At 38.8% G+C, this 27,688-nt stretch overlaps 1 protein-coding gene across 2 annotated transcripts in view; it reads left to right on the top strand.

Moving 5' to 3' along the window:
* RALGAPB (Ral GTPase activating protein non-catalytic subunit beta) overlaps nt 1-27,688 on the top strand; it is a 67,173-nt gene that overhangs the window by 14,095 nt on the left and 25,390 nt on the right. Inside the window, exons 5-19 of one of the 2 annotated variants that reach the window (XM_008698103.2) lie at nt 28-159; nt 832-1,010; nt 2,299-2,447; nt 2,576-2,792; nt 6,282-6,483; nt 9,285-9,452; nt 9,977-10,091; nt 10,462-10,609; nt 13,107-13,171; nt 14,049-14,178; nt 15,967-16,088; nt 17,380-17,562; nt 18,663-18,814; nt 24,320-24,507; nt 26,784-26,890. In XM_008698103.2, coding sequence (XP_008696325.1) covers nt 28-159; nt 832-1,010; nt 2,299-2,447; nt 2,576-2,792; nt 6,282-6,483; nt 9,285-9,452; nt 9,977-10,091; nt 10,462-10,609; nt 13,107-13,171; nt 14,049-14,178; nt 15,967-16,088; nt 17,380-17,562; nt 18,663-18,814; nt 24,320-24,507; nt 26,784-26,890 — 2,257 coding nt within the window. Of the gene's footprint in view, nt 1-27; nt 160-831; nt 1,011-2,298; nt 2,448-2,575; nt 2,793-6,281; nt 6,484-9,284; nt 9,453-9,976; nt 10,092-10,461; nt 10,610-13,106; nt 13,172-14,048; nt 14,179-15,954; nt 16,089-17,379; nt 17,563-18,662; nt 18,815-24,319; nt 24,508-26,783; nt 26,891-27,688 lie in introns of both variants that reach the window. The other variant, XM_008698102.2, reaches the window with a different exon arrangement.

A 27,688-nucleotide genomic window follows, 5' to 3' on the forward strand; every position in this document is an offset into this window, starting at 1 on the left:
GTGGTATGCATTTTTTTTGTATTCCAGATTGCTACGCTTTACATATGGTCCTTCATTTCCTCCATTTAAAGTTCCTGATGAAGATGCCAGTCTGATCCCTCCTGAAATGGATAACGAGTGTGTAGCACAGACGTGGTTCCGCTTCTTACATATGTTAAGGTACTATTATTTAATATTGTGTGTGCTCTTTCCCCGGTGTCTTAGGGCAGGAACCATGCTGTAACTTTCATGTTGGTGCTCAGTATGTGACGGCTAAGTACAGTCCTCAGATGGAGGCACAGTGGACAATAGGCATATCTACATCATGGGCCTCCTGCTCTCCCTGTCCCAGCAGAGTCAGGCTACCCTCAGCTGCGCTTGGTCTGCACTCTCTAGAATCTTGTCCCCTGTGTACATGTAACACTTGCTCTCGTGCCTACTGTTGCAGCTTGGATATTATCTCTCCCAGGACCTGCTCTCTCTTTATAGTAATTCTTTTCCGTTCAGTTTTATTGCTTCTTACTTTTCTTTCTACTAGCTACGTCCTTGTGTCCTTTGGAACTTTTGTTCTGTTGCATACTGCCCTAATTCTTAAACCATTTCCTCTCCATATCCTCTCATTCTGGTTTGACTGGCCTCATTTTTCTGTTTGTGTATTAGTGATGCTAAATTATCCTTTTTATAAATTAGGGATGTTAATCATTCTCTATCTTTTTTTCCAGTTTGTAGTTTGTTTTTTGTCTTTCAGTGATTTTAGTTTTTTTAAAATGTCTTTTTCTATGATCGTTTTCTGTTTCCTTTAAAATTAGAAAGCCTTTCTTTGTAATTAATTCTTTTTCTCTTTTTTGGTAGTAATCCTGTGGATTTGAGTAACCCGGCCATTATAAGCTCAACTCCCAAATTTCAGGAACAGTTCTTAAATGTGAGCGGAATGCCACAAGAATTGAATCAGTATCCCTGCCTTAAACATCTGCCTCAAATATTTTTTCGTGCCATGCGTGGAATCAGCTGTCTGGTGGATGCATTCTTAGGTGAATTTTGTGTATGTTGCTAAATGTTTGGATAACTCTAGAGTATAGATTTAGAAACTATTATGGATAACTCTAGAGTATAGATTTAGAAACTATTATGGAAAGCCCGAAGAAAAAGATGAACAAATCTGTTTTTCAGAACAAATCTGATTACAAATGACAAAGTAGGAAAAATTATTTGCAACAAATGTAATAGCTAGAAGGCTTCCGTTGTCTTTATATAAATAGATCAAAATATGCTAAGAAAAAGAATAAGATTTGGTAGATAGATGGACAAAGGATATGAATAAATGATTTACAGAAGGGAAAAGTTCATTCTCACTAGTAATCCAAGAAAATAAGATTAAAATACATTAGGTATCTTTCTTATGTGTGTCACTGGGAAGCAAATTACACCTTTTGTGAACCATTATTTTAAACGATTTTAGGGCGACTGAGTGGCTCAGTCGGGTAAGCATCTGCCTTCTGTTCAGGTCAGGATGCCGGGGTCCTGGGATCGAGCCCCACATCGGGCTCCCTGCTCATCCTGTCACTCCCCCTCCTTGTACTTTCCCCCCACCTCCCGTCAAATAAATAAATAAAATCTTAAAAAAAAAAAACAAAAACGTTTTTCACATTTTAGGAATATGAAAAGTCAGTATTTTTAACCTACCAAAAGGCAATGATATTTAATAACTATTTTTTTCTAAAACATTTATTACGTGCACTTGTTAATACATTACATAGCTAGTATATTAGTTCAAATTAAGTTTGGCTGCCACATAACAACCAAAAATACCAGTGGTTTAAACAAGATAGTTTATTTTCACATATGGTAAGGCCATGGGTAGGCAGTATAGGGCTGCTGTAGCTGTTCCATCATTGTAAGGGACCCAGGGCCCTTCCATCTTGTGGCTCTTTGTGTACTCTCTCATAGGCCATGATGGTTAAATAAGTTCCAACCATCCTGTTCAGGAATTAGGAAGGGAGGAAAGTCTGTACTTGATTGGTCTTATTAAGGAGATTTCTTGGAAGACCCACCCAACAATCACCCATTTGTCTATGGTCAGAACATGGCTACATCTGGCTCTAAGGGAGGCTAGAAAATGTAGTTGTGTATTTTGGGTAGCCATGTCCAGCTAAAATTCGTGTTCTGTAACTCAGAAAGAGTGAGTGGTTATTGGGAGGCAGCTAGCAGTGTCTGCTGTAGTCTGTCATGATCAGCCTTCACTGGTGTTATTTAAGGAAGATTTTTCTGACCACATGTTTGAAACTATGAAGAATAACTCCAGTTGTCTTTTTCTTAAAGGCATTTCTAGGCCCCGATCAGACAGTGCTCCTCCAACACCCGTGAATAGATTAAGTATGCCTCAAAGCACTGCTGTCAATACCACCCCACCACATAACCGGAGGCACCGGGCTGTGACTGTGAATAAGGCCACCATGAAGACAAGCACAGTAAGAGTTTTCGTCTCTCTTATTATGCTGTATAAAGTTGACTTTTTAATCTGCTAACCTTTTTAAAAAGTCCTGCTGTTTTCTCAACTTTTCTTGAGTATGGATATATTCTTGTACTCCTCTAACAGGTTAGTACTGCTCATGCCTCGAAAGTTCAGCACCAGACATCCTCCACCTCTCCTCTGTCAAGTCCCAATCAGACTAGTTCTGAACCCCGGCCACTGCCTGCCCCTCGGAGACCAAAGGTTAACAGCATCTTGAATCTCTTTGGATCTTGGTTGTTTGATGCAGCGTTTGTTCACTGTAAACTTCATAATGGGATAAACAGAGACAGCAGCATGACTGGTAAATATTGCTCAAGAAATATGTTATCACTTTTTTCTTTTCTTTTTTTTCTTTTTAATCTTTCCTACCTGCAAGATTAATATGTACCTTAAAAAGCTTTCTGTCTCTGACCAAGCAGTGTCTTGTGTTTAACCCCTTCCAGCTGCAGTAACAGAATTTTGGAAGTTTTCCTATGTCCTTTTTATGTCTGTTCTATGAGGTTTGGCTTTTGTCTGGTTTATTAGACACACTTCAGGTTAGCCACTTTTTGTTGAATCAAATTCCTTTCAGTAGGTGGCCGGAAGTTCCCTTCATGTCAGCCAGGATAATAATATTGATAGAAAGAATTAAAGATTTTGACCAGAAATTTATTCACAGGAAGTGTTTTCTTAGATGCTGACAGCCATTCACTTATTAGTACATGTAAATATTAGAAAATTTCTGCTTCATGAAAAACTCTTCTCAGGTTTTAGTCTAGAGAACTTTATTTCAGGGCACACTTTAAAAAATACCATTTGCTTTGGAACTAAATAAGACTGGTGGCAAATTAACTCAACCCTGCTATCTTCATTTAGATTTTATTACAGAAATGGCACTAAGTGAAGTCCGATTTATTTTTGTCATCTCACCATTGTACTTGGAAGTAGTGGCATAGCGTGCAGGATGGGAGTGTGGGGTAGTGCAGAAAATACTGGATATTTATGACATGTCTTATAGAGAACAATAATCATGGCTAGCATTTATTGAGCTGCAATGACTATGTGCCCAGACACTGTGTTATATGCACTAGTGAGTGTATTGGTTGTTAGGAAAGCACTTTTCCGACTGGGATTAGGTGTAGGTTGAGAGAAAAGGATGCCTGATTGCATTAATTTATGCATCTCTAGGGAGAATATTAGTTCCAAGGATTAAAACTGATATGATGACCATAAAGGTCTCTGCTTTCTCTCAGAAATGCATTCTTAGCTATTATGAATCATCTCAGAACTAAGGTCTATATGAGCATTATACGTGTTTAATCATTTTGGATGTTCTCACAAATCTTTTAAATAATTTTAAAAAGTGTGACTATGAAGATATTTTTGGGAATATAATTGGAGATTGCATGTTTGAATTTACAGATTCCTTTGTTTATTTTCTTCAAATTCAGACACTTTATATTCTGCCATTTCCATATTATATTTTATTTACAAGTTTGAAAGTAGTTCTTACGTATGGATAAGTAAATGTACTCATGACTAAATGAAAACTTTTAGGACACATTTTTGGCTTATATTTTCTTATGTTCGTGTGCCTTATATTTTGAGTTTTCTGAACCATGTTTATGTTTATTAATTTGTATTGTATTTTCTAGAATGAATCAGTCATATTTTTAATTTTTATTTTTATTAAGGTGCAATTCTTATAATTGTAACTTTTGGGTATCAAGCTATTGACCATAAAATCCCTGGATCCAGAATGGCTCAATCTCCTGCCTCCTTGGTGGGCTTGCTTAAAGGGAATATACAGCTCTTCTCACTCTCTAGGGAGTTTGTAACAGCTTTGTTCACCCTCTCGTTCCAAAAGATGGATAATTCAGATAATATGTGGGCAACTAATTCTTACTTTTAACTCTTAACATTTTCCTTGGTACGGAAAAGATAGAAGCTCCTCTTTCCCCTATTGTGTTTGGAGATGAGAAAGGCTGTTACATTACCCAGGAGATAGGAGGTGTCCTGGTATTTCACTGGGTTTGAGTGCTATTGGGTGCTGCTCTTGAAGTTGTGGGGGTGGGAGTGGAGGGGCAGGGTTGGAAGATTTGGAAATACTAACGCTGTAGTCTGTTTTCTAAGTACTGGCTGCCATCAAGGAATTCTGCCATGCAGTTCACCTCTAACTTAAAATGTTTGCTTCTATGAACTGGTTAGCTCTAGACTGATGTGACATTACACTGTAGTTTGTAAAAGTGACATTGAGCTGGGAAGGGTTAATGAACTAAAATTTTAATGCACGTATTGGCAGTTCAAAACCTCAATTCCTTGTAGTTGTGTAATTTTCTTCGTTCATTGTTTTGCATGATACAAAAATCATAATTTTGGATCTGAATGCACAATTTCCTGTTTTTGAACTAGCTTGTGGTATCATAAAGCTTTTAATCTAACTTTTAAAAAGCTAAAAAGCTTCTTAACTTATTGTAAAATTTCACCATCTTTAAAGTATTTTATAATTACTGCTGTCCTTTGATTTGTTTCCATTTATTTCTATTATCTTGCAGCATCTTTTATCCAAATTCTTCTTTCTTATAAATCTTGTAAGTAGGAACCAGAAGCTTCTCCTTAATTGCAGTCATGTTTTTATTTTTTTCATAATTCCATTAAAAAATTTGATTGTCATTGTCTCTTGTAGTTTTTGCACTTGGGAAGAAAAATACTTTTCTGTGTTTTGAATGGGGAAGATTGTTGGCAAAAGCAAATTAATCTGCCTGAATCAGTCCCATTATTTCTGTACACTAGTCTGGTCATGTCATGAATTCCAGGACTTTGCACTAACTGTGTTTTGGCTTTTTTTTTTTTTTTTTAAGCTTTAAGCTTATTTTTATACAGATTTAGTGTTTGGTTTGTATGCATTCTGCATGTAGTGTTTTTCAAATGTATTATTGCTGGATAGCTTATTCAGGACTAAAAAATGGCTCATGGGAAGTTGCATAAAGATTTATGCTTGACTCTGCATTCTATTAAAACTATTACAAAATAATTTAAACATTTCATGTAGAGTGATAAAAGATTTCAGAGTGATTTTCAATACACTGTGAAATCTTTTGTTAAAAATAAAAGCAACTTTCAAAGGGCTTCTGTTTCAGTGACAACGAATGACCATGATAATCTTTCTTACCAATCCAATTATCTGACTTATCAACCTCAAGTTAGCTGCTGTCTGTGGTTGTTAAAATTCATTCTCATTTTGCTTGGTTGGGCAATTCTTTGGTGTGTGTTTTGGAGTTGGGTGGGTGGTGGGAATGCTCTCTCTTCCTCCCTACCCATTTCTCATCCTTACTTTGCCCTCTCCCTAAAGTATACAAACTGGCATGGGCTTGCCCATTCAATTATGATGTCTGTCTGGGGTAATGTGTAAATTGCAGTAGCTATTTTTCTTAATGTTTAAGCATCATTCTACAGGGGGAGGAAAAAGCAGAATAAATAATAGAAAAGCCAAATTCTTTTATTATATATCTGTATTCACATACAGATATATACACATGTACTCTGCTGATCAAAAATTCAGTTGAAAAATGCTTCTAGTAGACTCTATTAAACTGATAATATCACTGTAAATTAATTGTTACCATTTTCAAAGAAGATTTCAGAGAGCCCCTTTTTAAAAAAATTAAGACGTAGTTGCCAAACAAAAGCATTATTGAATTCTATTTAAGTAACAATTTAATGACATCAACACTTGATCTTTGTGTCCAGGGTCCCATGAGCCTATTTGCATATTGACAAATATAATAAAACGCTCCTTTTCTCTCCTCAGCCATTACAACACAAGCTAGCATGGAGTTTCGACGGAAAGGGTCACAAATGTCCACAGACACCATGGTTTCCAATCCTATGTTTGATGCAAGTGAATTTCCTGATAACTATGAAGCAGGAAGAGCTGAGGCTTGTGGGACACTGTGTAGGATTTTTTGTAGCAAGAAGACTGGAGAAGAGATTCTGCCAGCTTATTTATCCAGGTCTTAGAATTTTTTTTGTTTATTTTTCCATTTATATAGTTTTGATAGTGAAACTATTATAGCATGACTTGGTAGGCTGAAGTGATAAGTAAATTTTGGTCTGAAATACTTGCAAATGTCTATAAGTAATTGGAATTTTTGCTTGAATTCTTGCATTTTAGCTGCCTCATCAAATTTGGTAAAGATCCTTGAGATGCTTTTTATTTTAGAAATATTATTTATTTCATCATATTTGATTTTTATTAATAATGGAGAAATTTGGAAGAATCACATTAATTAAATAAATTTTTAGCACAGTATTAGGCACTATAGATGGTCCAGAAATGTTAGCTGTGAATCTGGCCTCTGGGGAGCTTATTTTCTCAAGTGAGCAAAGCCACGTACATAAGTAACAATGATCCGATAGTAATAGGAAGCTGGTAGGAGAGAGGCAGAGGTCAAGTGCTGTGGGCATTCAGAAGAAGCAGCAGTACACATTTACCCCAGGGGTTCAGGAAAGAGTTACAGAGGATGGGATGATTATGCTGGACTTAAAAAGGTTGGGTAGTGGTTAGCCTATGTTAGCAGGTTGGATAGAGTCATCTTACCCCAATCGGTGACTTCAACCATCTTGGTGAATGGCTCTGTCAGCCATTCAGTTGCTCAGGCCAGAAACCAGGGAGTCATTTTAGACTCTTTTCCCTCTTTCTCTTTAGATGGTGAACCAACTCCTGCCTTACTTAACCCTCTTTCTAGTCTCTCCACTGTGTCCTCACCATGACACTTTAGATCTTGTCATTTTTTTCCTAAATTAACTTGTAGTGGCCTCCTGTTTTTTCTTGACTCTGTTTTGCTTTCCTGAACTGATCATTCACATAGCTGCTAAGGTGATCAACAAGAGCATTCAGGTGTTTGTACCCGCCGGGTTCTCAAGAGTGAGGATTAAACTGAGTCAGAGGGAACCGAGTGCAGAATCCTGTAGGCCTGAACAGAATGGTACATGCAGGCAGCTAATCGGGTATCTTAATAGGTTCTTGGCTTTAAGTAACAGGAAACCCCTCAATGTGATTTAAGCAAAATGGTAATGAGTTACGAGAAACTGCTATTTAATACATTCTGAAGTCAGGACGTGCAGCAGGGCCTCAGAAGGGCAGGGATCAGAAACTGGGAAGTGTTCAAGGAACAAAACAACTTTCTTCCTTTCTGTTTCTCTGTCTTCATGGTCTCCCAGAGCTGCTTCATTCTTCTCTTCTCTGCAGATTACTTTCTTATATTCAATATGCTTCTGAGTTCTCAAATTCCATGGCTTTGGTCTAGATGATCAGCAGGGCCAGTTAGCATTTCTGAAGCCTAATTTCAGATTCCTGAGAAAGAGGATCGGATTAATCAGGTGTCTTCCTCTGGTCTAGTCAGCTACAACTGTGAGGGTGGGTCACATGGAGCGCCGGAGCTTATCACTTGTGGTGGAGGCATAGTCTCAGGAGGGAGACTATGGGTTGGGGAGATACCCCGAAGAGTAAATAGCAATAAGGGAGAAGGCTGTGATCATGAGCTTTCTATCTGGCCCCTAAGACTGGGTGGTGGGAGTATGACCAACCAAAAAAGCAGATCTGTTAGAGGGCAAGTGGTGAACTTAGTTATGAAACTATTGAGTTTGAGATGCCTGTAGGATATTAATCAACTGATATTTATTAAGTTCCTGCCATGTGCCAGACACTGTGCATAGGAAGTACTGGAGTAATCAGTACAAATTATCACTAATCAATAATTGACATGACCTGCTTTCAGGTATCCAGCACACTTTTGGCACAGATCTGGGGCTCACTTGAGAGGCATGGGCTAGAGATTGATTTGACTATATTCAGGAGCTTAAAACCAGGTTAGTGTGAGAGAGAGCTTAAGAGAGTGGAGCTTGACAGCCTGATGGATACCAGTGTAGGAGGCAGGTGGAGTAAGAGGGTCTATTAGAGAAAACAACTACAGAGGTCACAGAAGGAAAAGAAGAGAAGAAGGGAGTAATTAAAGGGTTGAATGCTTTAAAAAAGGCAGAGTAAGTTAAGACTTAGACATGTCTTCTGGATTTAGTAATTGAGAGGCTGTTGATTATTTGCTGACATGGTTTCAACCGAGTTCTAGGAGGAGAAGCTAGATTGCAGTGTGTTGAGTAGTGACCAGGAGGTGAGGAAGTTGTTTCCGAATAGGTTGTGGAGAAAAGTGCCTCACGGTAGTAGAAGAGTTTACCGATCTAGTTGCTCTTGAATGATGGAAGATTGAATACTTAGTTGATTGGAGGTTAGGAGAGGAGGCTGAAGGAAGGTACGCTCAGGTATATTCCTAAAAGGAGTCTTACTCATACTCACCTCCATGGTAAATGCAGGGTTGAATGAGGTTTCTTTCTTTCATCGTCCCCCCAGAAATGATGGGGAAGGGGAAAGAGACAACACACACTTTTTTTTTCCCCCTTGGGAAAACTGGGAATTGTTGCAGAATTTTACTGGCATGGAATTCAGTGCAATAATTCCTAGTTTACTGATAATTACTGCAGTCATTTATGTCTTCATTTGCAGGCACCTATAACTGAGTTGCGAGGCTTAACACTTCAAGAAGGTGTAATAGACATGAATCTTTTTTCTCTTTTCATTAGGAAAGATAATTTGGTTCTTAGTATATTTGCTTTTGAATTGTTCTAACTCTAATAATACCTTTTAAAGGATAGAAGTAGTGAAGAGTGGAAATAGACTTTCAGATGAGTGTGTAGAAAATATTAATAATTATGAAAACAGTTGATCAGTTTATTTAAAATTTTTTTCTTGCTTTCCTAGATTTTACATGCTTTTAATTCAAGGTTTGCAGATAAATGATTATGTGTGCCATCCTGTCTTGGCCAGCGTTATTCTAAACTCCCCTCCTTTGTTCTGCTGTGACTTGAAAGGGATTGATGTTGTGGTTCCTTACTTTATTTCAGCTCTTGAAACCATTTTGCCTGACAGGTAAGCTCTCACTCTGTACTAGCATATCACTTGCTGGGTTTGGCCTGGTCTGTTTTGGTGCTTCCTCCCCAGTTTCCTAATTTATCCTGTGCAGTTGTCTTCATAGCCCAAGGGGACTCAGGTCACATTACCTGAGCTTAGAACATCCAGATATACCTCATCCCTGAATTCATTTAGTTCTAATTTGTCCTGGGCATATTGAATCCTTTTTGGCCTGGTCTAGAGGGCTAAGAACAACCGCAGCCCAGAGGTCCTACTTTTACAGAGTAGGTCATACATTTTAAATCAGTCAATCAGATTCTAGTTTCATTCTGTAACGATTTAACATGGAAATTCACACACACACACCCCCCACAGAATATAAACTCAGTGGAAAGTAGTTATTGCATTATGAAACCAAACTCAGTGCTTAATATTGTGAAAAATTGACATAATGTATATTTGGCAATAGCTAAAAACAAGCTTTGGTTTGGAAATACCAATAGCTATTTCTTTCTTTCTTTCCTTTTTTTTTTTTTTGGCAGAGAACTCTCAAAATTCAAAAGCTATGTAAATCCAACAGAATTGAGAAGATCTTCCATTAATATCCTCCTTTCTTTGTTGCCCCTCCCTCATCATTTTGGCACAGTCAGATCTGAGGTAATGTTTTATTAAAGTTTTTTATATTCTGTATTCTGTTTTGTGTGCTTAAATCAAATCAAATTGTATTTTAAAAAATGGAACATGAGCTTTTTAAAACTTTTCTCAGATTATTTCAATCAAATCAACAAAGTTCTTCTTCTGTCAGCCAGCCAGCATGCCTTGGTCTACTGTTTCAGGTGGCGATAGCTAGTGACAGCTAATAATAACGCATGTTGTGTGAGTTAGTGCCAGACTTCGCAGACGGGCTAATACTAGTAAGTTGAAGGCCTTGCTTGGTAGCCTGGTCTCTTTGTCCACTGCAGGAGTTGCCACGTGGGCATAGCGCACCGCAGCAATTGATGTTGAGTATTATTTGTTTCTTCCATAGGTGGTCCTGGAAGGAAAGTTTAGTAATGACGACAGCTCTTCATATGATAAACCAATAACTTTTTTGTCCCTGAAGTTGAGACTTGTGAATATACTAATAGGTGCCTTGCAAACGGAAACGGACCCCAACAACACTCAAATGATACTAGGTTTGTGTTAACACATTTTTTTTGTAAGTGAACCCATACACTGTTGACCCCAGGTGTGCTTGGAAGCCAGGGGTCGGTGATGAAGCCTGAGCCTAATACAGCTCTACTCTGAATCAGAGGCAGAATTTGTTTGCTTCTATATGTGAAAAAGTTTAAAGGTGTGAGATGAGGAAAGGGGAAAGCGTTATAGGTGACTCAGGGGGTCAGTTTTGCTTAGTTTTAGTTGTATTATTTTTCTCTTTCCCTCTTGCCTTTCCTCTCTCCTCCTTTCCCTTACCTCCTTCTTTTTCCCTCTCTCCTCTTTCCTTCCATCCCTTACATCTGCGTTTTCCTCTGCCTCCTGCTCATTATGTCCATGGGGAAAAATTTTGAGTTGGGTGTAAATCTGGAAGCTATGTCGGAACCCTGCCAGGAGGAAACTGAGGAATAGCTTTTGCTCTGCTTCCTTCCTTTTTCCTTAATGTTCTCTGGTGGTCTCCTGATCATACTGATTCTCTGTTTTATTTTTATTTAAAAAAAATTTTTTTTAAGATTTTATTTATTGTCAGAGAGAGAAGGCACAAGCAGGGGGGAGCAGCAGGCAGAGGGAGTAGCAGACTCCCCGCTGAGCAGGGAGCCCGATTCGGGACTCGATCCCAGGACCCTGGATCATGACCTGAGCCGAAGCTTAACCAACTGAGCCACCCAGGTGTCCCTGATTATCTGTTTTAAATGGCTCTTCATCATTATGCCCACTGCCATGTTTTAAGCCCCCGTTATTTTTCAGCTTAATTACTACAGCTGTTTCTTTCTGTACTTCTGGCTTTTCATCCAAGCCAAGAACATGGCCCTAGTTACAGGTGCTCTGAGGACAGTACTAAAGAACTGAATGACATGGCTTTCAGCCTTGAGCAAGTCTTATTGCAGAAATTAGAATATTCTCACAAAGTGTCAGATAATAGCAGATTGCATGTCTTGTTCAGTGTCTTCATTGTTGAGAGAACAAACCAAAAGAGCAAGGAAGACTTCATGGGGGAAGTGGAAGTTAAATTTGATCTTGTAGGGCAGAATTTGAATAGGCAGAAATGAAGTTAGGATTTCATTTCAAGAGAGGAAATGTCCTGGCCAAAGAATTGGTGGTGGCAGGAGTAGTTGAGGTGAGTGTTCAGGAAGTGTTATGTTATGCAGTGAGAAGGTGGAATAAATAGGGAAGAATAAATCCTTTCATTTTGAAAGAGTTGAAAGAACAGAGCTTAAATCTTACTATGAGGGGGCCTCCACATTGTAGTGTTTTAGGTTATTCAAATAACGTATCACTTGAAATCAGATACTTTACTACAGAGTTGTTATTTAGTTTTGCCTTACCCTTGTTCTGAAGAGCTCCATATGTACATTTCAAGGAAGAGTCAGTTGTCCAACTCTTGCCATAGATTGGCAAAGCTGTGTCTCTCCTCTCTTTATCCACTGTGAACGAGAGTACTCCCACACTGAGATGAGAAGCGGTGTGCTAGGCACACTGTCTTATTTCTGTTCTAGCCTTTCTAGGGCTGTAAGTTCCTTGATAGTAAATATGTGCAGTTTTCCTTCAGAATATGCAGCCACGGGTAGCCCTGAACCTTGTGGCTTTAATCATTCTTAGAGAGCAGTCTGATCAAGGGTACCTGGGCGGCTCAGTTGATTGAGCGTCCGACTGATGATCTCAGCTCAGATCATGATTTCATAGGCTGTGGGATCAAGCCCCATGTATGGAGCCCCAGGCTCTGTGCTGTGCAGGGAGTTTGCTTGAGATTCTCCCTTTCCCTCTGCTCCTCCCCCCACTCATGCCCTCTCCTCTTGTTTTCTATCTCAAATAAATAAATAAACACAAAAGCATTCTGACCAGAAAGATTTTTATTTTGTCATTTTTCTTTTATTTCTAAAAGAACAGAATCCAGGGGCGCCTGGGTGGCTCAGTTGGTTAGGTGTCTGCCTTCGGCTTGGGTCATGATCCTGGGGTCCTGGGATCAAGCCCCACATCAGGCTCCCTGCTCAGCAGGGAGCCTGCTTCTCCCTCCCTCTCTGCCATTCCCCCACGTGTGCTCTCTGGCTCTCTCTCTCTGTCAAATAAATAAATAAAATCTTTAAAAAAACAAATAAAAGAACAGAATCTGTTTTTTTAAAGTAGTCCATAATATTTTTCTTAGTTTGTATTATACTTGAAATTGATATGCTTGCATTTGGTCTTAAATACCAGTTTAAAAATATCTGAGTGGTCATGTTTTTATATAGTTAAGTTTGACTTCAAGTTTATTTTAGAAAATGTGGTTTTACAACTTTGAGGACAGATCAGAATTAGGGCATTTCTAAAGAGTGTTTTCTTTCATCCAGTCTGTAGATTTATTAGCAATTTTATGGACATTTCAGGAATAGTCAGCTAAAATCATATTCTTATCTCTATTGAGATATTTTAGCCAATTTAGTATTCTTGTCATATATTTAAATAAAATGCCTTTTTTTTTTTTTTTTTTTGCTGTTACAGGGGCAATGTTAAATATTGTTCAAGATTCAGCACTTTTAGAAGCCATTGGTTGCCAAATGGAGATGGTAAGAAGCATACCACATGTTATCTGTCAGAATATCAACATCTGATTTTATGTAAATTGCATTCCAAAATGTCTGTCCTTGTGATTTTTAAAGTTTGAAGGTCCCCCAAAGCACCAATACTTCCAAATTAAAAAAAGCTTCCCAGAGACTCCCACTGCCCCTTGCTTCTGGCTATAGGATATGTGATCCCCACACTTGGAGTACAGACAGGAGAGTGGGGAAATTAACAGAGTATACCAGAATGAGCTGGGTAGATGTAGGATGGGTGATCAAATTATTATTAAGGAAATTATATTCGTGTCCCAGTAGGTTGCTAATAATAATCCACTGATCTGGATATAATGAATTTTGTTTATATGGGGAAAAAAATGAGAGAAACCTTTAACAGATACCTTTGTTAGCCCCTATCCGTGTAGGAGTCAGTCTTTACACTAACTGTGATATCTTATTGTTTGCTTTCTATGATGTAACTACATTTGAGAGTTACTGTTGTTTATTTGTATTTTGTTTTTTAAGCTTGTACTCCTGAAATTTTGCTTAGGAGGCATAAGGTAATTGTTTAAGGGCCCAGAGTCATTAGCTGGTGAAGTCTAGTGAAGATAGGAAAGGTCTTGGGCCCGCCCTTTGTAAACAGCAGCAAAGACTCCAGAATGGACACTCATAATCATCAGACCCTTCATACCCTTCAGTAGATGGTGTCTATGCAAAAACACCTCAGTAGTTTTAATCCCTTGTCAGTTTTTATCTGTGTATCAGTTTGTGCTACTTAGTTGGCCCATTCCATTTTATTAACATGGCTTTTAATGACTGACTTCTGTCTGTACTGGCCAATTTTGGATGTAGCCCTCAAATATTTGATCCATTTTTATTTGACTAGGGTGGTGGAGAGAATAACCTGAAGAGTCATAGTCGCACTAATAGTGGTATTAGTTCAGCAAGTGGTGGAAGCACAGAGCCCACAACTCCCGATAGTGAAAGACCTGCTCAAGCTCTCCTAAGGGATTATGGTAAGCCATGTTTGTTCTTTTGAAAGCTGAAGATTATTGAATAATTTTTAATGCCCAGTACATAAAACAAACAAAATTTTAATGTTCATGATTTTAATGTGTTTAAGTATAATACTTAAATGTATTTAGGTATAATACTTAATAACCTAATATTTATTAGTCTACAAGATTTTTAAAAAGAAAACAAATCTTTTAAAATTACTCTATAGCTTTTAGTAGCTAGATTTTGGGTAGTTTATTCAATTTTATAAATGTTTATAGCGGGTAGTCAGGAAAAATTTATGGATTCTGTTACCAGATACTGGCAATACAGAGAAATAGAATGTGCTCTGCCTCAGGCTCTAATGACAGAGATAGCCAGCACATCAATTATTGCAGTGTGGTAAGTGGAGTGATAAAATATACGTTAGATGGAACCAAGAGGGGAGAGTCTTTGTGTTTAAAAACCATATACCCTACTATAACTGGTTAGATTTTTTAGTCACAAATTTTAAGCAAAAGCTAGCAGATCATCCTATTCAGTGATGTCCATTACTTTGGCAATTACTTAACGGGTTCTGTGAATTTGTGGGTGCCTTTTTTTTTTTACATGATTATTAATATTGTATTGAATCTGTGAGTGTTAGTCCAACATGACTGGAATGAAATCTGGATCCTTAGATGTGAATTTAATTTTTTAATTATCTGGAGAATTCATGAGCCTAGGAGTCCAGGCATGTTTAAATTTGCTTTAAGTATCCTTGAGCATGTCAAATACATCAGGTCATTGTGAGGTTATTCAACAAATTTAAATATTGCATTTATAAAGAAGTTATTTAAATTGTTATCTTATTCATTATGTTCATGGATTTAAGTATACTAGAGATGAAAATTTGTTTTTCATGCTTTCTAAAACACTAAAGAACTTTTTGAATTATTGTATGTGTTCTAATATAAATGTTTGAAGTGATTATTGTTTGTTTCAGCCTTTTGAACTGGTGTTAGTGAGTTCTGCTTGTAATGTCGTAAAGTAGTTTTTACTAAGAAATCCAGATTTGTGTTAGTGTCGCATGAATGTCTCTCTTTAATGATCATTCCTTTTTCTGTTGTCACTGCCCTCTTTCTGATAGGATCGACAGGTATAATGTCCCTAAAGCTTCCTTTATAAATTTGGTTTAATTTGTCCTAATTTATAATTAGCTAAGTAGTAATTATTTTTAAATGTAGAACTAGAGGCCAAATAAAAATATGGCGACTTGATTATTTAATTTTTTTAGAAGTATTAAAGTAGCTTTAGAGAATTAAATGTTAAAATGTGTTTGAAAAGGCATTGCATGTGACTTTTGATAGTGTTAAACCCTGAAAATAATTTCAACAGATGTTTTAGGGTATTCCTAACATCGGAGGAGATTCTAAAATGTGAATTCCTTTTTCTATAAAATTCCAAAAAAATAATTGATAGCCTTTTCATTGGTTTTTTTTTTAAATGTAACTCCCTATGAGTTAATTAAGAAATTTTAAGATATATTGAACTGCCAAATCCTAGTGGATGTCTGTGTAAAAGTACCTGAGCTGAGCGCTAGAAGCTGCTTTGGTCCAGTGTGTGTGCCCTGTGCACTGTTGTTCAGTCAGGCTTGACGCTCAGGCCAGTGGGGTGGGGAGCATAGCACTGTGTGGGTGCCCGTCGTGCTCACTGTGGCTGCTGTGGTCTGTGCCTGGTGGAATGCTGTGCTTCTCGTTACTAATGCTTAGTTGTTTTCCCTCCCTGTGGGATGTGGCATTGGGGTTATATCCTAGCTCTTAATACAGATTCAGCTGCTGGGCTCCTGATTCGCAGCATTCATCTTGTCACCCAAAGACTCAACTCCCAGTGGCGGCAAGACATGAGCATATCACTGGCAGCTCTAGAGCTCCTCTCTGGCCTGGCAAAGGTGAGGAGAACAGTCCTCTTATTTTAGCCCAATAGCTTTGGACCATGACTCTTTTTCCTATATCTCTCAACTCCTGGATATGGGTATTACAGTGTTACTTACACTCAAATATAGTTTTATCCAGAGTGTGCAAAAATGAGCCTCCTAGTGAAATTTTACAAAGTGAACTTTTTTTAATAGATTCAAAGATTATGAATGATACTTTTGCTCTTAAGTTACAGGAAACATTTCAGTACTTCCTATTAATTTGCACATGATAATAGAATACCTGTTGGTTTTGTATTTGCTTATAATACCCTTAAATTTTCAACATGATATTTTGTGTCATTATAGGATCATCTGATTTTAATAAATGCACATAAAAATATGCATAAATCTCAAAATACTGATGCTGAGAAGAAGAAGCCAGACCCCCTCCCCCCAAAGAGAATACGATACATGTGATTTTATTTGTATTAAACTCTAGAAAATGCATTGACAGAAAGCAGATCAATAGTAACCTAGGGAAGGGGCATAAAGGAATGGAAGAAAGAATTAGAAAGGTGCATGAGGATATTTGGGGAGTGAAGGATACGTCTACTATTTTGATTGTAGTGGTAGTTCACAAGTGTATACTTATGCCAAAATTTGTAAAATTACACTTTAAATATGTGTAGTTTCCTGTATGTTAATTATACCTCTGAGCAGCTATACAGAACTTCATAGCCCATAGTGCATCACCGCAAGATTGGGTTAGAGGGCTTAAGAAATATACACGTTCCATTGCCAGATATTCTTTTGATACCTAGCAGTGATGAATAGGTGTACCCCAGGAGTTTAGGTTTTTAGCCAATGAAAAAATATGCTAAAATGAAATAACTATTTTAGAGTTTGAAAAATGCTCTCTGGTTTTTATAGAGTATTATATAATGATGTATCTGAAATATTCTGTTCCTGTATAAATAATATTTTATTTATTTATTTTTAAGATTTATTTATTTCAAAGAGAGAGAGAGTGGGAGGAGGGGCAAAGGGAGAGGGGGAGAGAGAATCTCAAGAAGGCTCTACCCACTGCACAGACCCAACATGGGACTTGATCTCACGCAACCCTGGGATCGTGACCTGAGCCAAAATCAAGAGTTGGACACTCAACTGATTGAGCCACCCAGGTGCCTTTGTATCAATAATATTTTAAAAAGCAAGGCTTCCTGTGGTGTATCCCAGTGTCAGAAAGGCCAGGCTGTAGTGCAGATAGTTTGAAATTGATACAGTGGTTCCTGGCTAACTGTGTTCCCCATATGAATATGCTTAGGTGAAGGTGATGGTTGACTCTGGAGACCGGAAGCGAGCCATCAGTTCTGTGTGCAGCTACATTGTGTACCAGTGTAGTCGGCCAGCTCCCCTTCACTCCCGGGATCTGCACTCCATGATAGTAGCAGCTTTTCAGTGTCTCTGTGTCTGGCTGACAGAGCACCCTGATATGCTTGATGAAAAGGTTAGTAAATAAAATCTTTAAAAAATAAATAAAATCTTTAAAAAAAAAAAAGAAAGAAAAGGTTAGTTTACTAGATCTTAAAACAGGAAGGAGAAACAAAAATGTATATTGGGACGATGTCTCTTAAAAGAGAATATTTAAATACATATTGCCTACTTTAAACTGAATATTCTTTGTTGTATTTCAGTAGAATACTTGTCCTTTGGAGCACAATTCAAAAATTGTCATCACACTTATATTTGGTTGCAAATTAATCGATGGAGAAGTTCTTTTGCAAGATGGAGCCTTGACTAATTTCTCTGAACTATCAAGAAAATTCTTTCTTGAAAGGATGTGGTAGCTTTGAGATGGCCACCAGGCACTTTGGTCACACATTGCCAAACTTTGAAGGACAGTTGGTAGCCGGGCTGCAAACTAAGGGCACAGCTTGCCATAACGGTTTGCCTGTATATAAAAATCTCATTTCACACATATTTCCCACTTTCAAGTAGGCGCGGATCTCTAGGCTGATTTCCCTTGCCATTGTTCCATTTAATATCTTCCTTATAGGGAGCCAGGCGGCTATCAAGAATTCATAGTATAAATAAGATATATCAGGTTCATTGGATATTTATGGAGAACTTTATATCATTTTAAAATAATACTGTTGATAAAATCTTAGTTATTTTCATTATGATTTCTACTAAAGTTATGGTACCAAGAATTGCTTAAAAATGTTAGTAACGGATGAACTTCCCTTTGGATAATCTAATGTCTTAATGTCTTAAACCATCCCAGGTTTAACTGAATTACTGTTCCATCTCTTAAACTTGGGCTTTCATGGTTTTATAGTCTGTGGTAGTTTTGTAAGAATTATGACTGATAAGATTGAATTGAATTTATCATTTATTATCTAACACTGAACATTCAAATTCAGTTCTTAAAAGAAAAATTGGGCAAAGTTTTTTATATTATTGTGAAATTAACACATACCTATTAAAGTGAGAAGGAAACTGGAGCCCATCACCAAAACACAACCACTGTTAGCATTTTGCTGTATTTCCTTATCTTCTCATAAGGTAGGTGTATTACAAAAACTGATTTGCCTTTCCTGCTTCTAGGACTGTCTTAAGGAAGTATTGGAGATTGTGGAACTGGGTATTTCAGGAAGTAAGTCCAAGAGCAGTGAGCAAGAGGTCAAGTACAAAGGAGATAAGGAGCCAAACCCTGCATCTATGAGGGTAAAGGATGCTGCTGAAGCCACCCTAACATGGTATGAAAGTGACTGCACAGGGATTGCGCCTAGCAATTAGATGGGGTTAGTTGTGGTCCATGTTGTTTCCTCTCCTCCGCAGTTGTTCAGCATTAAGTGATGTAATCTTCCAGGATACTTTTTCTTTAGAAATAAAATGGAAAGGGAAAACTTGTTTTGGGAACCAAAAGAACCCAGGAATGTGGGGCTGAGAGTTTGAGTCCTTGTTTTTCTGTGCTAGTTGGCATTAATTGAAGTCATATCTTGTTAGAGTTAGAAAGAATCTCGGAGAGCCTTACCCTTCCTCTTCACTTTGGTGCCTGAGTCCAGAGATGGGATCTGCCTGAGGTCACACTATTAAGTCTCCTGCTTCTTAGCTGAGTGGTCTGTATTCTGTTACATTTACAGTACGTATTAGAAGTGCATTCAGTCAAAATTTATGAGCTCCCTCTTATGAACTTGTAATAGGATTGTAAAGATAAATCGGATTCAATCACCATGCTCAAAGAGGTTCTTGTCCAATAGGGAAGATAAGAGATGAGTACAAATAGCTATAATGTTAGGTGGAGAGTAAGTGCTGCAGGAGAAGGAGTATAATAACATGCTGGAAGGGGGAAATGAATACTTCCAGATATGGGCAAATCAGAGATTTCTAGAGAAGATGACATTGGACCTGACTTTTACAGGACTGGTGAAGTTTCATCAAAAACCAGATTACAGAGTGGTTAAGAAGGCAGCAAGGGAAGATTTCTGTTCTAATCATTTTGGTAGTGAAGGGATAGAGACAGGTTGGAACCTTAGAAAAATAGCAGAGATTGCTGAGAGAGTTTGCATTTGGCTGGTAAGTGAGGAGAGTGGAAAGAGGGAAGGAAGGCCATGTAGGCACATTTATGGATTGAAGGGAAGAGTTGAGTGGAGAAGATTAGGTAGAATCACAGTACAGATGGAAAGTTGGGGCTTATGAGGGTAAGTGTGGGTGAAGACCCAGAAAACATAAAAGCAGGAAGGCGGATGTCAGGTCAGTCTGGATTGGCTCATCTTGGTCTTAAAGTGGTAGGCAAGACTGCTTGCAGATTTGTATGTAAGTCAGCCCTTACCAAGATCCCAGACTCTTTTGAGTTCAGTGGTCTATTTATCACTTGGGGTGTGTGTTATTGGGTGTTATTTCTCTTCCTCGTGGGCTTTGGTTATTCAGTGCATTTTTAGAAGCATGCATGCTTTAGTTTAGTCCTGCTTACTGCACTAGCTAGGCTTTTGGTGTGCTTCTGGAGGTTTGGCTAATAGCTAGAAAATCAGAAAAATGTGAATGTAACTGTTTAAATATGTACTTATACAGGCGATGAGTACTAGATAAAAGTTCAGAGAGGTGCCTGGATGGCTCAGTCATTTAAGTGTCCAGTTCTTGGGTTTTGTTTTGTTTTCGAAGATGTTCTGTATTTATCTGAGAGAGAGAGATTGTGCACGAGTAGAGGGAGGTGCAGAGGGAGAAGCAGACTCCCCGCTGAGCAGGGAGCCTGATGTGGGGCTTGATCCCAGGACCCTGAGCCAAACACAGATGCTTAACTGACTGAGCCACCCAGGTGCCCTTCCAACTCTTGGTTTCAGCTCAGGTCATGATCTCATGGGTGGTGAGATTGAACCCCAAGTTGGGCTTCCCGCTCAGCGGAGAGTCTGCTCAAAGATTATCTTCCTCTGCCCCTCCTCCTGCTCGTGTACGTGTGTTCTCTTTCAAATAAATAAATCTTAAAAAAAAAAAATTCAGAGAGAAGACCATGTGGGGGGTGGGATAGACTGAAAAGCTTTATAAAAGAACTGAGCTTTGATGTGTGCCTGGAAGAGTAAGAAGGATATGGAGAGAAAGAGGGAGAGCATTTCTCACTGGGAACTCTGTATTATACAAAAGTAAGTTTGCTGCATCCTAGCCCCTAGGTGGGGCATTCCTATGAGAATATGACGCCGCAAGAATTGGTATGTGTTCAGAATGAGTAGTGAGCCCTGGCTTCCAGGCAACCTAGCCAGTGATTATCTAAGTGGCTCATCTGTTTTATCTGCACTTGTTTCTGCTGCCAACTCCACGAATGGTATCTCCAGTTACCAGTCTTGAAGAGGGCCCTGCAGAGTACCGTCATCATGAAACCTGTCCCAAACCAAATCTCTCTGTTCCCTCAAAATTACTGCTTTATGTCTGCATCACTGCTGCTTTCCGGTTATGCAAACATAGACCTTTGGCTTTTTTTCTGATTTATCTCTGCTTTATCTGTCATTCGCCATATGAAACTAGTGTCCGAATCCAGTAGACTTTATTTTTACAAGTATTTCCTCCGTCCCCTCTAACCTCAGCATCCTGGTCTAGGCTCTTCTTACTTCTTGCCTAATTTCCCTGTTTTTAATCTCACCTTGTTCGTCTTGTATTCCGTTTTTGAACTCATCCTTAAGCACTGTTTTTTTTTTCTGTTGCTTGAGTGGTTGAAAACTGAATAGATCTCTTGTTTCCTGCCATGTTGTCTGAACTTCTTATCTGGTTGTCAAGGCCTTCCTTCTTCTGTCCCCACTCATACTGTCTGATCTTTCCCAGCATATCCCTTCTGCCATAGTTGGACCTGGCAGGCCATTTGTGGGCATGCTCATACCTGTCTCTGTGTATTCCCTGGGTTTCATGACTTCCCTCTTTTCCCTGCGGTCACATCCTCCACTGTTCAGTGCTCACATAAGATCTGTCTACCTCCATGGTATCTCTCTTGGCTATTCTGCTTCCAAATGATGACTGTGCCTCTGTGCTCATTCAGTCAGACCCGACTGCATAGTGTGGAATTCTATACTGTCACGATCGTATCTGGTTATATTTGATACATGCTGGTGTTGTCTCCCAAACTTGGGTAGAGCCCACATTTCCTTCTTCAACACCTCTTCACAATGCTAAGAATAGTAGACAGTGATGAAGTGCAGATTAGCTAGTTGGGTGTTTTCTCCGTGTACTAATACAAATTCAGAATTAGGACTCTTGGAACACCTTTCAGCAGCCCCTCTGCTTAAGCCACCTGTAAGACACGTATACCCAGTTATTTAGTATCTAATTTTGGGATACTGTAACCCCCGGGGTTCCCATTTCATTTTTATTGTTAAAAATTTGATGTTTACATTGAACTGAAATCGTCCCACTTAAACTTCTACCTATTAGTTCTAATTCAAACTCTTGGTAGTGGAGTCCTCTTCCCAGGCTATAATGATATCTGAACATAGTGCTCATAAAGATAGTGATTCGTTTCTGCCAGTACCTTTAGCTATTTGTTGTATGACAAAGCTTCAAGTACCTTTATCATCCTGGTCATTCTTCTCTCAGCAGTGTGGGTTTGACTACGTATGTACCTCTTAAAGTTACTGAGTACAATATTCTAGGTGAGTTGGATGATCTTTACGCTCTGTAGGATATTATTTTCATTAAAATGTACTTTGAGACTGCATTGGGTTTTTGAGAACTTGATGATTTGCATAAAGTCAACTAAAATTAGAGTCTTTTTCACACATTTATCTTTTGTCTGTTTTTCTCATCATGTACTTACTTGTTTGGGGGTATTTGGATGTACAGAACTCTACATTTAAACTTCGGATCTTTTTATGTAAGATGTATCTCATTATTTGGATCCCAACTCTTCCTCTGACATATTAACTCTGCAGCTCAACTTTTGGTCAGCCGTAGATTTAATGAGCCTGCTATGTGTGTGACTTAGTCAAAGACACTGGTGAAAATATTGAACAGAGATAGACTCACAAAGCACACCATCAGAGATTTCCATTCGGGTTGACAGGAATTTTTCAATGTTGTCTCCAAGGTTATCACCATACACTGTTAAATACCTGTATGTCTTGACTTCAGAGACCATTCTCTACCTTTCCAGTCTAGTCACTATCAGAAGAGAAAATGTGGTTAGGCTGGTGTGATTTGATCTTAGTAACCTGTTTCCTTGCCAGCAGCCCATTTGATATTGTCTTAGGATCTTGCGTGGAACATGACAAACTCACATGGTCCATATACTTTGTAACATCTGTCTCTGTCCTGTATTAGAAAACTGAAATCACATTATCCTCTTTCTGGTCTACTATTTCACCTGTTTCCCACACATCCTTAGAGGCTTGAACTCACCATCAAATTCTCCTGGTCTTTGAAATTTTTAGACCATCCTCCACCTAAAAGGAGAGAAAATTTTGGGTGGAAAACATCTGTTGAGCAGTGTTGCCTTCCATTATCAGAGCTATTGGCGTTCAGGCATTAGAATGAAGGAGAAAGGGAGAGGCTGCTCCAGCTAAGGATTGAGATGACGAAAATGGTTGGGGAGTATTAGTTTTCCGAATGAGGTGCATGTGGGGAAGGCCTTGTGGCACACTGGTAGTACATCAGACTCCAGATGAGATGCATATGACGGGTCAGGTGATGTGAGGACCACAAGGTAAAATCATTACAAGGTACTTTCTCTCTTTGTTTCAGTTTCTTCATTATACAATGGGAATAATAGTGGTACTTACCTCATAGGGTTGTTTTGATAGCTAAACAAAAGATCGTGTGTAAAGTGCTTAGACCAGTGCCTCATGATAAGTGCCAGTTATTATTATTGTTAATTGAATGTATGCAGAAATTTCTATGGACATAAACATTTCTGAATGTTAAGTTTTGTTCAGTTGAATTCCAGTTTACAAAGCATTTTTTTTTCTTAAATATTCTTATTTAGTAATTACAGTAGTTCTGTAAGGTGTACTATTAGTGCCTCCAGTCTTATCTGTAAAATGGGGATAATGTCTATTCAGGACCACACAGTGAGAAGGCAGCAGGCCCTGGTTCCTGGTTGCTTAAAAAAATCACTTATCACATCTGAGCCTGAATTTCCTCATCTGAAATATTGAGGTTTGGCTGGTCTTTGGGTTCTTTTCTAGGTCTAGAATGCTTTAGCTAGCGTAATCCTGACACTTGGAGCACATATTTTTTAAAATACATTTTTGGGAGCTCCACAATTTAGAAGTGTGGTTAGTTGGGTTCTCTGGATAGCAGGCTCTGAGAGAAATTTCCTTGCAAGAAGTTTATTGGACGGTGCTCTTAGGATCAGCTGCTCTGTGGAAGTGAAGGAGGCAGGACTGAGCAGAGGGGAAACACTAAGCTGAGGCAGGTGCAACAGAGATCTTTGGGGCTGGGATGGGACTTGATACTGCCATATAACCCTTTTGCTGCCTGTGGGCTGTCCCAGACAAAGTGGTGATTTGGGGTGAGGTGCTTCTTCTTGGCCTGAGAGCAAGTCCTAGAGAGGGATGCAGCTGAAAATTGTGGCCACCATCTCTTGGGACTAGAGATTTCAGACTTGGAGGCAGGAATCTGGACCACACACCACTATGTCCACCACAGGGAGTAACTCTGATTTGCAAAGAGGAAGCATGGCTGTGGTCACTTAAAATTCAAAGGGCAGAAGAACACATTGATGCATGAGGTAAACTTAAGATTTTGCTTTGGGTATTAACTGTTATCTTTTGCATTCTCCATAGTATTATGCAGTTGCTTGGCGCATTTCCTTCACCCAGTGGTCCTGCCTCTCCTTGTAGTCTGGTGAATGAGACCACTTTGATTAAATACTCCAGGCTCCCAACCATAAACAAGCATAGTTTCCGGTACTTTGTCTTGGATAACAGTGTCATCCTGGCAATGCTGGAGCAACCTCTTGGAAATGAACAGAGTAAGTTGCAGCACTTTGGGCCTTCTCCATTGCTAAATCGACGTGTTCGTCAGTACTCGCAGGCTGTTTCCAGGGTCAGGGAGGGAAAAGACTGCAAATGCCCACAGAAAATAGAATACACATATTAAATAGAATCTCTTAGAGGCTCTTTGTATGTATCTGAAATATCAGAAAGGAGCTCTATAGTTCTGTAAAAAGTTTATTTTAGTGGGGTATTTTCTCTTGTGTAATGTGTATAAAAATTATTATTACTCTTCCTGAACTTCGGATCCTGCCCTTCTCCTCTTCTGGTCCTCATTCCACATCGTTGTATTTCAGTTATCCGTGCCACCCAAACAGGCGGGAAATTTGAGGAGTCATCTTGGCCTGCTCCTTCCTGTTTCCCCCTTCCATAATTGGTGTCCAAGTTTCTGCTTACCCAGTGACTCTTGCATCTTTTTTTCCTCTGCATCCCTGCCAATACATCCAAATGCAGGGCCTTAATATTTCTTACTCAGATTATTGTGGTTGCTTCCCACATGGTCTGACCACCCCCACCCCCCCATTCCAAAATATCTTACCCTTACCCCAGTCCTACTTGCTGCCATCATTATACTCTTAAATATGGATCTGACCATGCCAGTGCCCTCCTGAAAACCCTTTAATGATTTTCCGTTGACATAGCATACACTATTTCCCTCCTCAACTCCCCCCCCCCCCCCCAGTTGTAACCCATCTCGAGGTACATGATTACCACTACAACCGAGGCTACTCAGAGTATATATATATATTTTTTCTGATGGCTTTTGGAATCAGCCAGTATGTAAAGGAAGCATGTTCTCAGAGAGACCCTTATTTCTGGGGAAGTGAAGCTTACAGAACCTATGGGCAGAGAGGGTCCAGGGAATCACCCACTGTTCCTTCACTTACAGGTGAAGAAATGGAGGCTCAGAGAGAGTATGTGACTTGGTCAGGGTTACTCAAGAAGTACATGGTATGACTAGGACTAGTGTCCAAATTTTCTGAGCCTCATGCTGTCCTTTTCTGTTGTCCCTGCCCCCAAGGATTTTCTTAGTAATTGAAGACTTGTTACCTTTACAAAGGTGAACAGGGTCTTACAGTCTGATGCAAATTCTGTTGAGACTGTATAAGTAGGATCTCATGAATCCATAAAATGAAAATGAAACCTTTCCCTATAGCTCAGAGACGAGTGGATACCATCACAGGTTTCCATTGTGTGGTGGTAAGATACAATGACTTTAATATAAAATAGATGTTGCCTTTAAGCATCGCCCAGCTCTAGAAGTGCTAGTTCCAGCTCTTCCCTGCATGCACTTCAATCTTCTCTGTCCTAGACCTAGGGCTTGCTTCACTTTCTTCCTTGTCTTGTACCTGTTATTCATGATTCCTCCAGCTTTCTACTCCCAGGCCACCTGCTGTGGAGTCTAAAATCTCAGTGTTCCCTTCAGGTTTCCTGGCCTGAGGGGTCAGTGTCAGCCCTCTTTCAGATTTTTTAGGACTTCCCTACTCTCATTCACAGTAATTTCACTGCTTTGGAAGTGTACTAAAAATATAAACAGTTAGGACTTTATAGATTTACAAGGACATTTTAATAGTTTATTATAATAGTTAATAACAGAAGAAGTGAGAAAAAAAGTTTGAAGAAGTTGAACTCCCACACCAGGACAGAAGGAGGGAATAAGGAGGAGGATCTGGGTCACTTAGGAAATCCATCCTGAGTTCCTCCCATCCCCCCCCAACCCCCAAATCCCTGCCCCTGAACTTCTCCTGGGATGGAACAGTGACTGCCTGTGGTGGATAGCATTACACAAGGCGTGGGGGAATGCAGCAGCAGCACTGCAGACAACCAGTCTGTCTCTCTGTACTAAGAGTATTGGCTAGGACAGGGTTTACCAAAAATGTGTATGTGTACCCATGGAGGCATGTGAGATGGTGTTGGTGAATATATTGGTGAACGTTATTTTATGTATTGTTAAACATGTGTTTAAAAAATACATTATTAGCACACCAAAATTCGCAGTTTTCCATTTAAAAATACATAATTTCCTTTTAAAATAGATGTAAGTTTAAATAAGAAAGTGGTTGATACAAAGTAAGATAATAGTACTTACGGCAAGTGGATATGGCAGAAACCGCAGAGGTGGCACACGACAGGAACACTCTGGCTTCAAACACTGTGCTGGGGTTTGGATTATTAGAGGCTCTACAGTTGATAGCACGTGTATTTTAAATGGTTGTTGTCTGAAATAACTTTTTATGCCAATATTTTATTCTAGATGATTTTTTCCCCTCTGTCACTGTGCTGGTCCGGGGAATGTCTGGAAGACTTGCTTGGGCACAACAACTTTGCCTTTTACCCAGAGGAGCAAAAGCAAATCAGAAGGTATCCATTAGAAGTTACAGGGAAATGACTAGGAGTGAGTGAGTGCATGCGTTCGAGTGTGCGTGTGTTATGATTTAAAGGTTAAATAATATCCCAATAAAATTCATTAATATTTTTGATCCTAGTCAGGGTTCAGTCAGTGGGTTCACATCAGAATCATCTTAGGAGCCCATAATTTCCACATCCACTAAATTACTCTTTAAAGACATCTTCATGACGGGTGTATTTTCAAAAAGCTTTCCAGGTGATTCTGAATCCGCTTATGATCAAGAACTGTTCTGAGCCGTGGCCTCATTTTTTTATTCTGTGTTAAATATAATAAAACTCAGGTATATGCCGTATATGAAAAAAATTTGGCCAGACTCTCTATCTCTCTGGCAACAGGACTTAGTTTCACATTGTTTTTATATGATTAATTCCTGTGTAATTGGTAATATGCCCTATAATTTTTTTTAATATGCTGTATAATTTAATGAAATCTTATTTGGGATGGCATAGTTTATTTTCTTTGTAACGTTTGTAATTTTGTGAATAAAATTTGCTCATGGGAGAAGGTTGGAGAATTCAGATAATAAGGAAGAAATTTTAGATCATCTGTACTCTGACTTTCCAGAAGTAGTCACTAAGTATTTTCGTGGATTTATTTACAATCTTTTTTTCTTTTCTGTACACAATAATATTAAATAGAATTTGAGTCCTTTTTATATACTGTTCTTTTCACTTTTTACATTACTAGCTTTTACTTACGTTACTAAAAATTCCTTAAAACATGACTTCATAAAATGTCACCAGCATTTA

The sequence above is a fragment of the Ursus maritimus genome, unplaced genomic scaffold (assembly GCF_017311325.1).
Source record: "Ursus maritimus isolate PB19 unplaced genomic scaffold, ASM1731132v1 scaffold_22, whole genome shotgun sequence".
Lineage (NCBI taxonomy): Eukaryota > Metazoa > Chordata > Mammalia > Carnivora > Ursidae > Ursus > Ursus maritimus.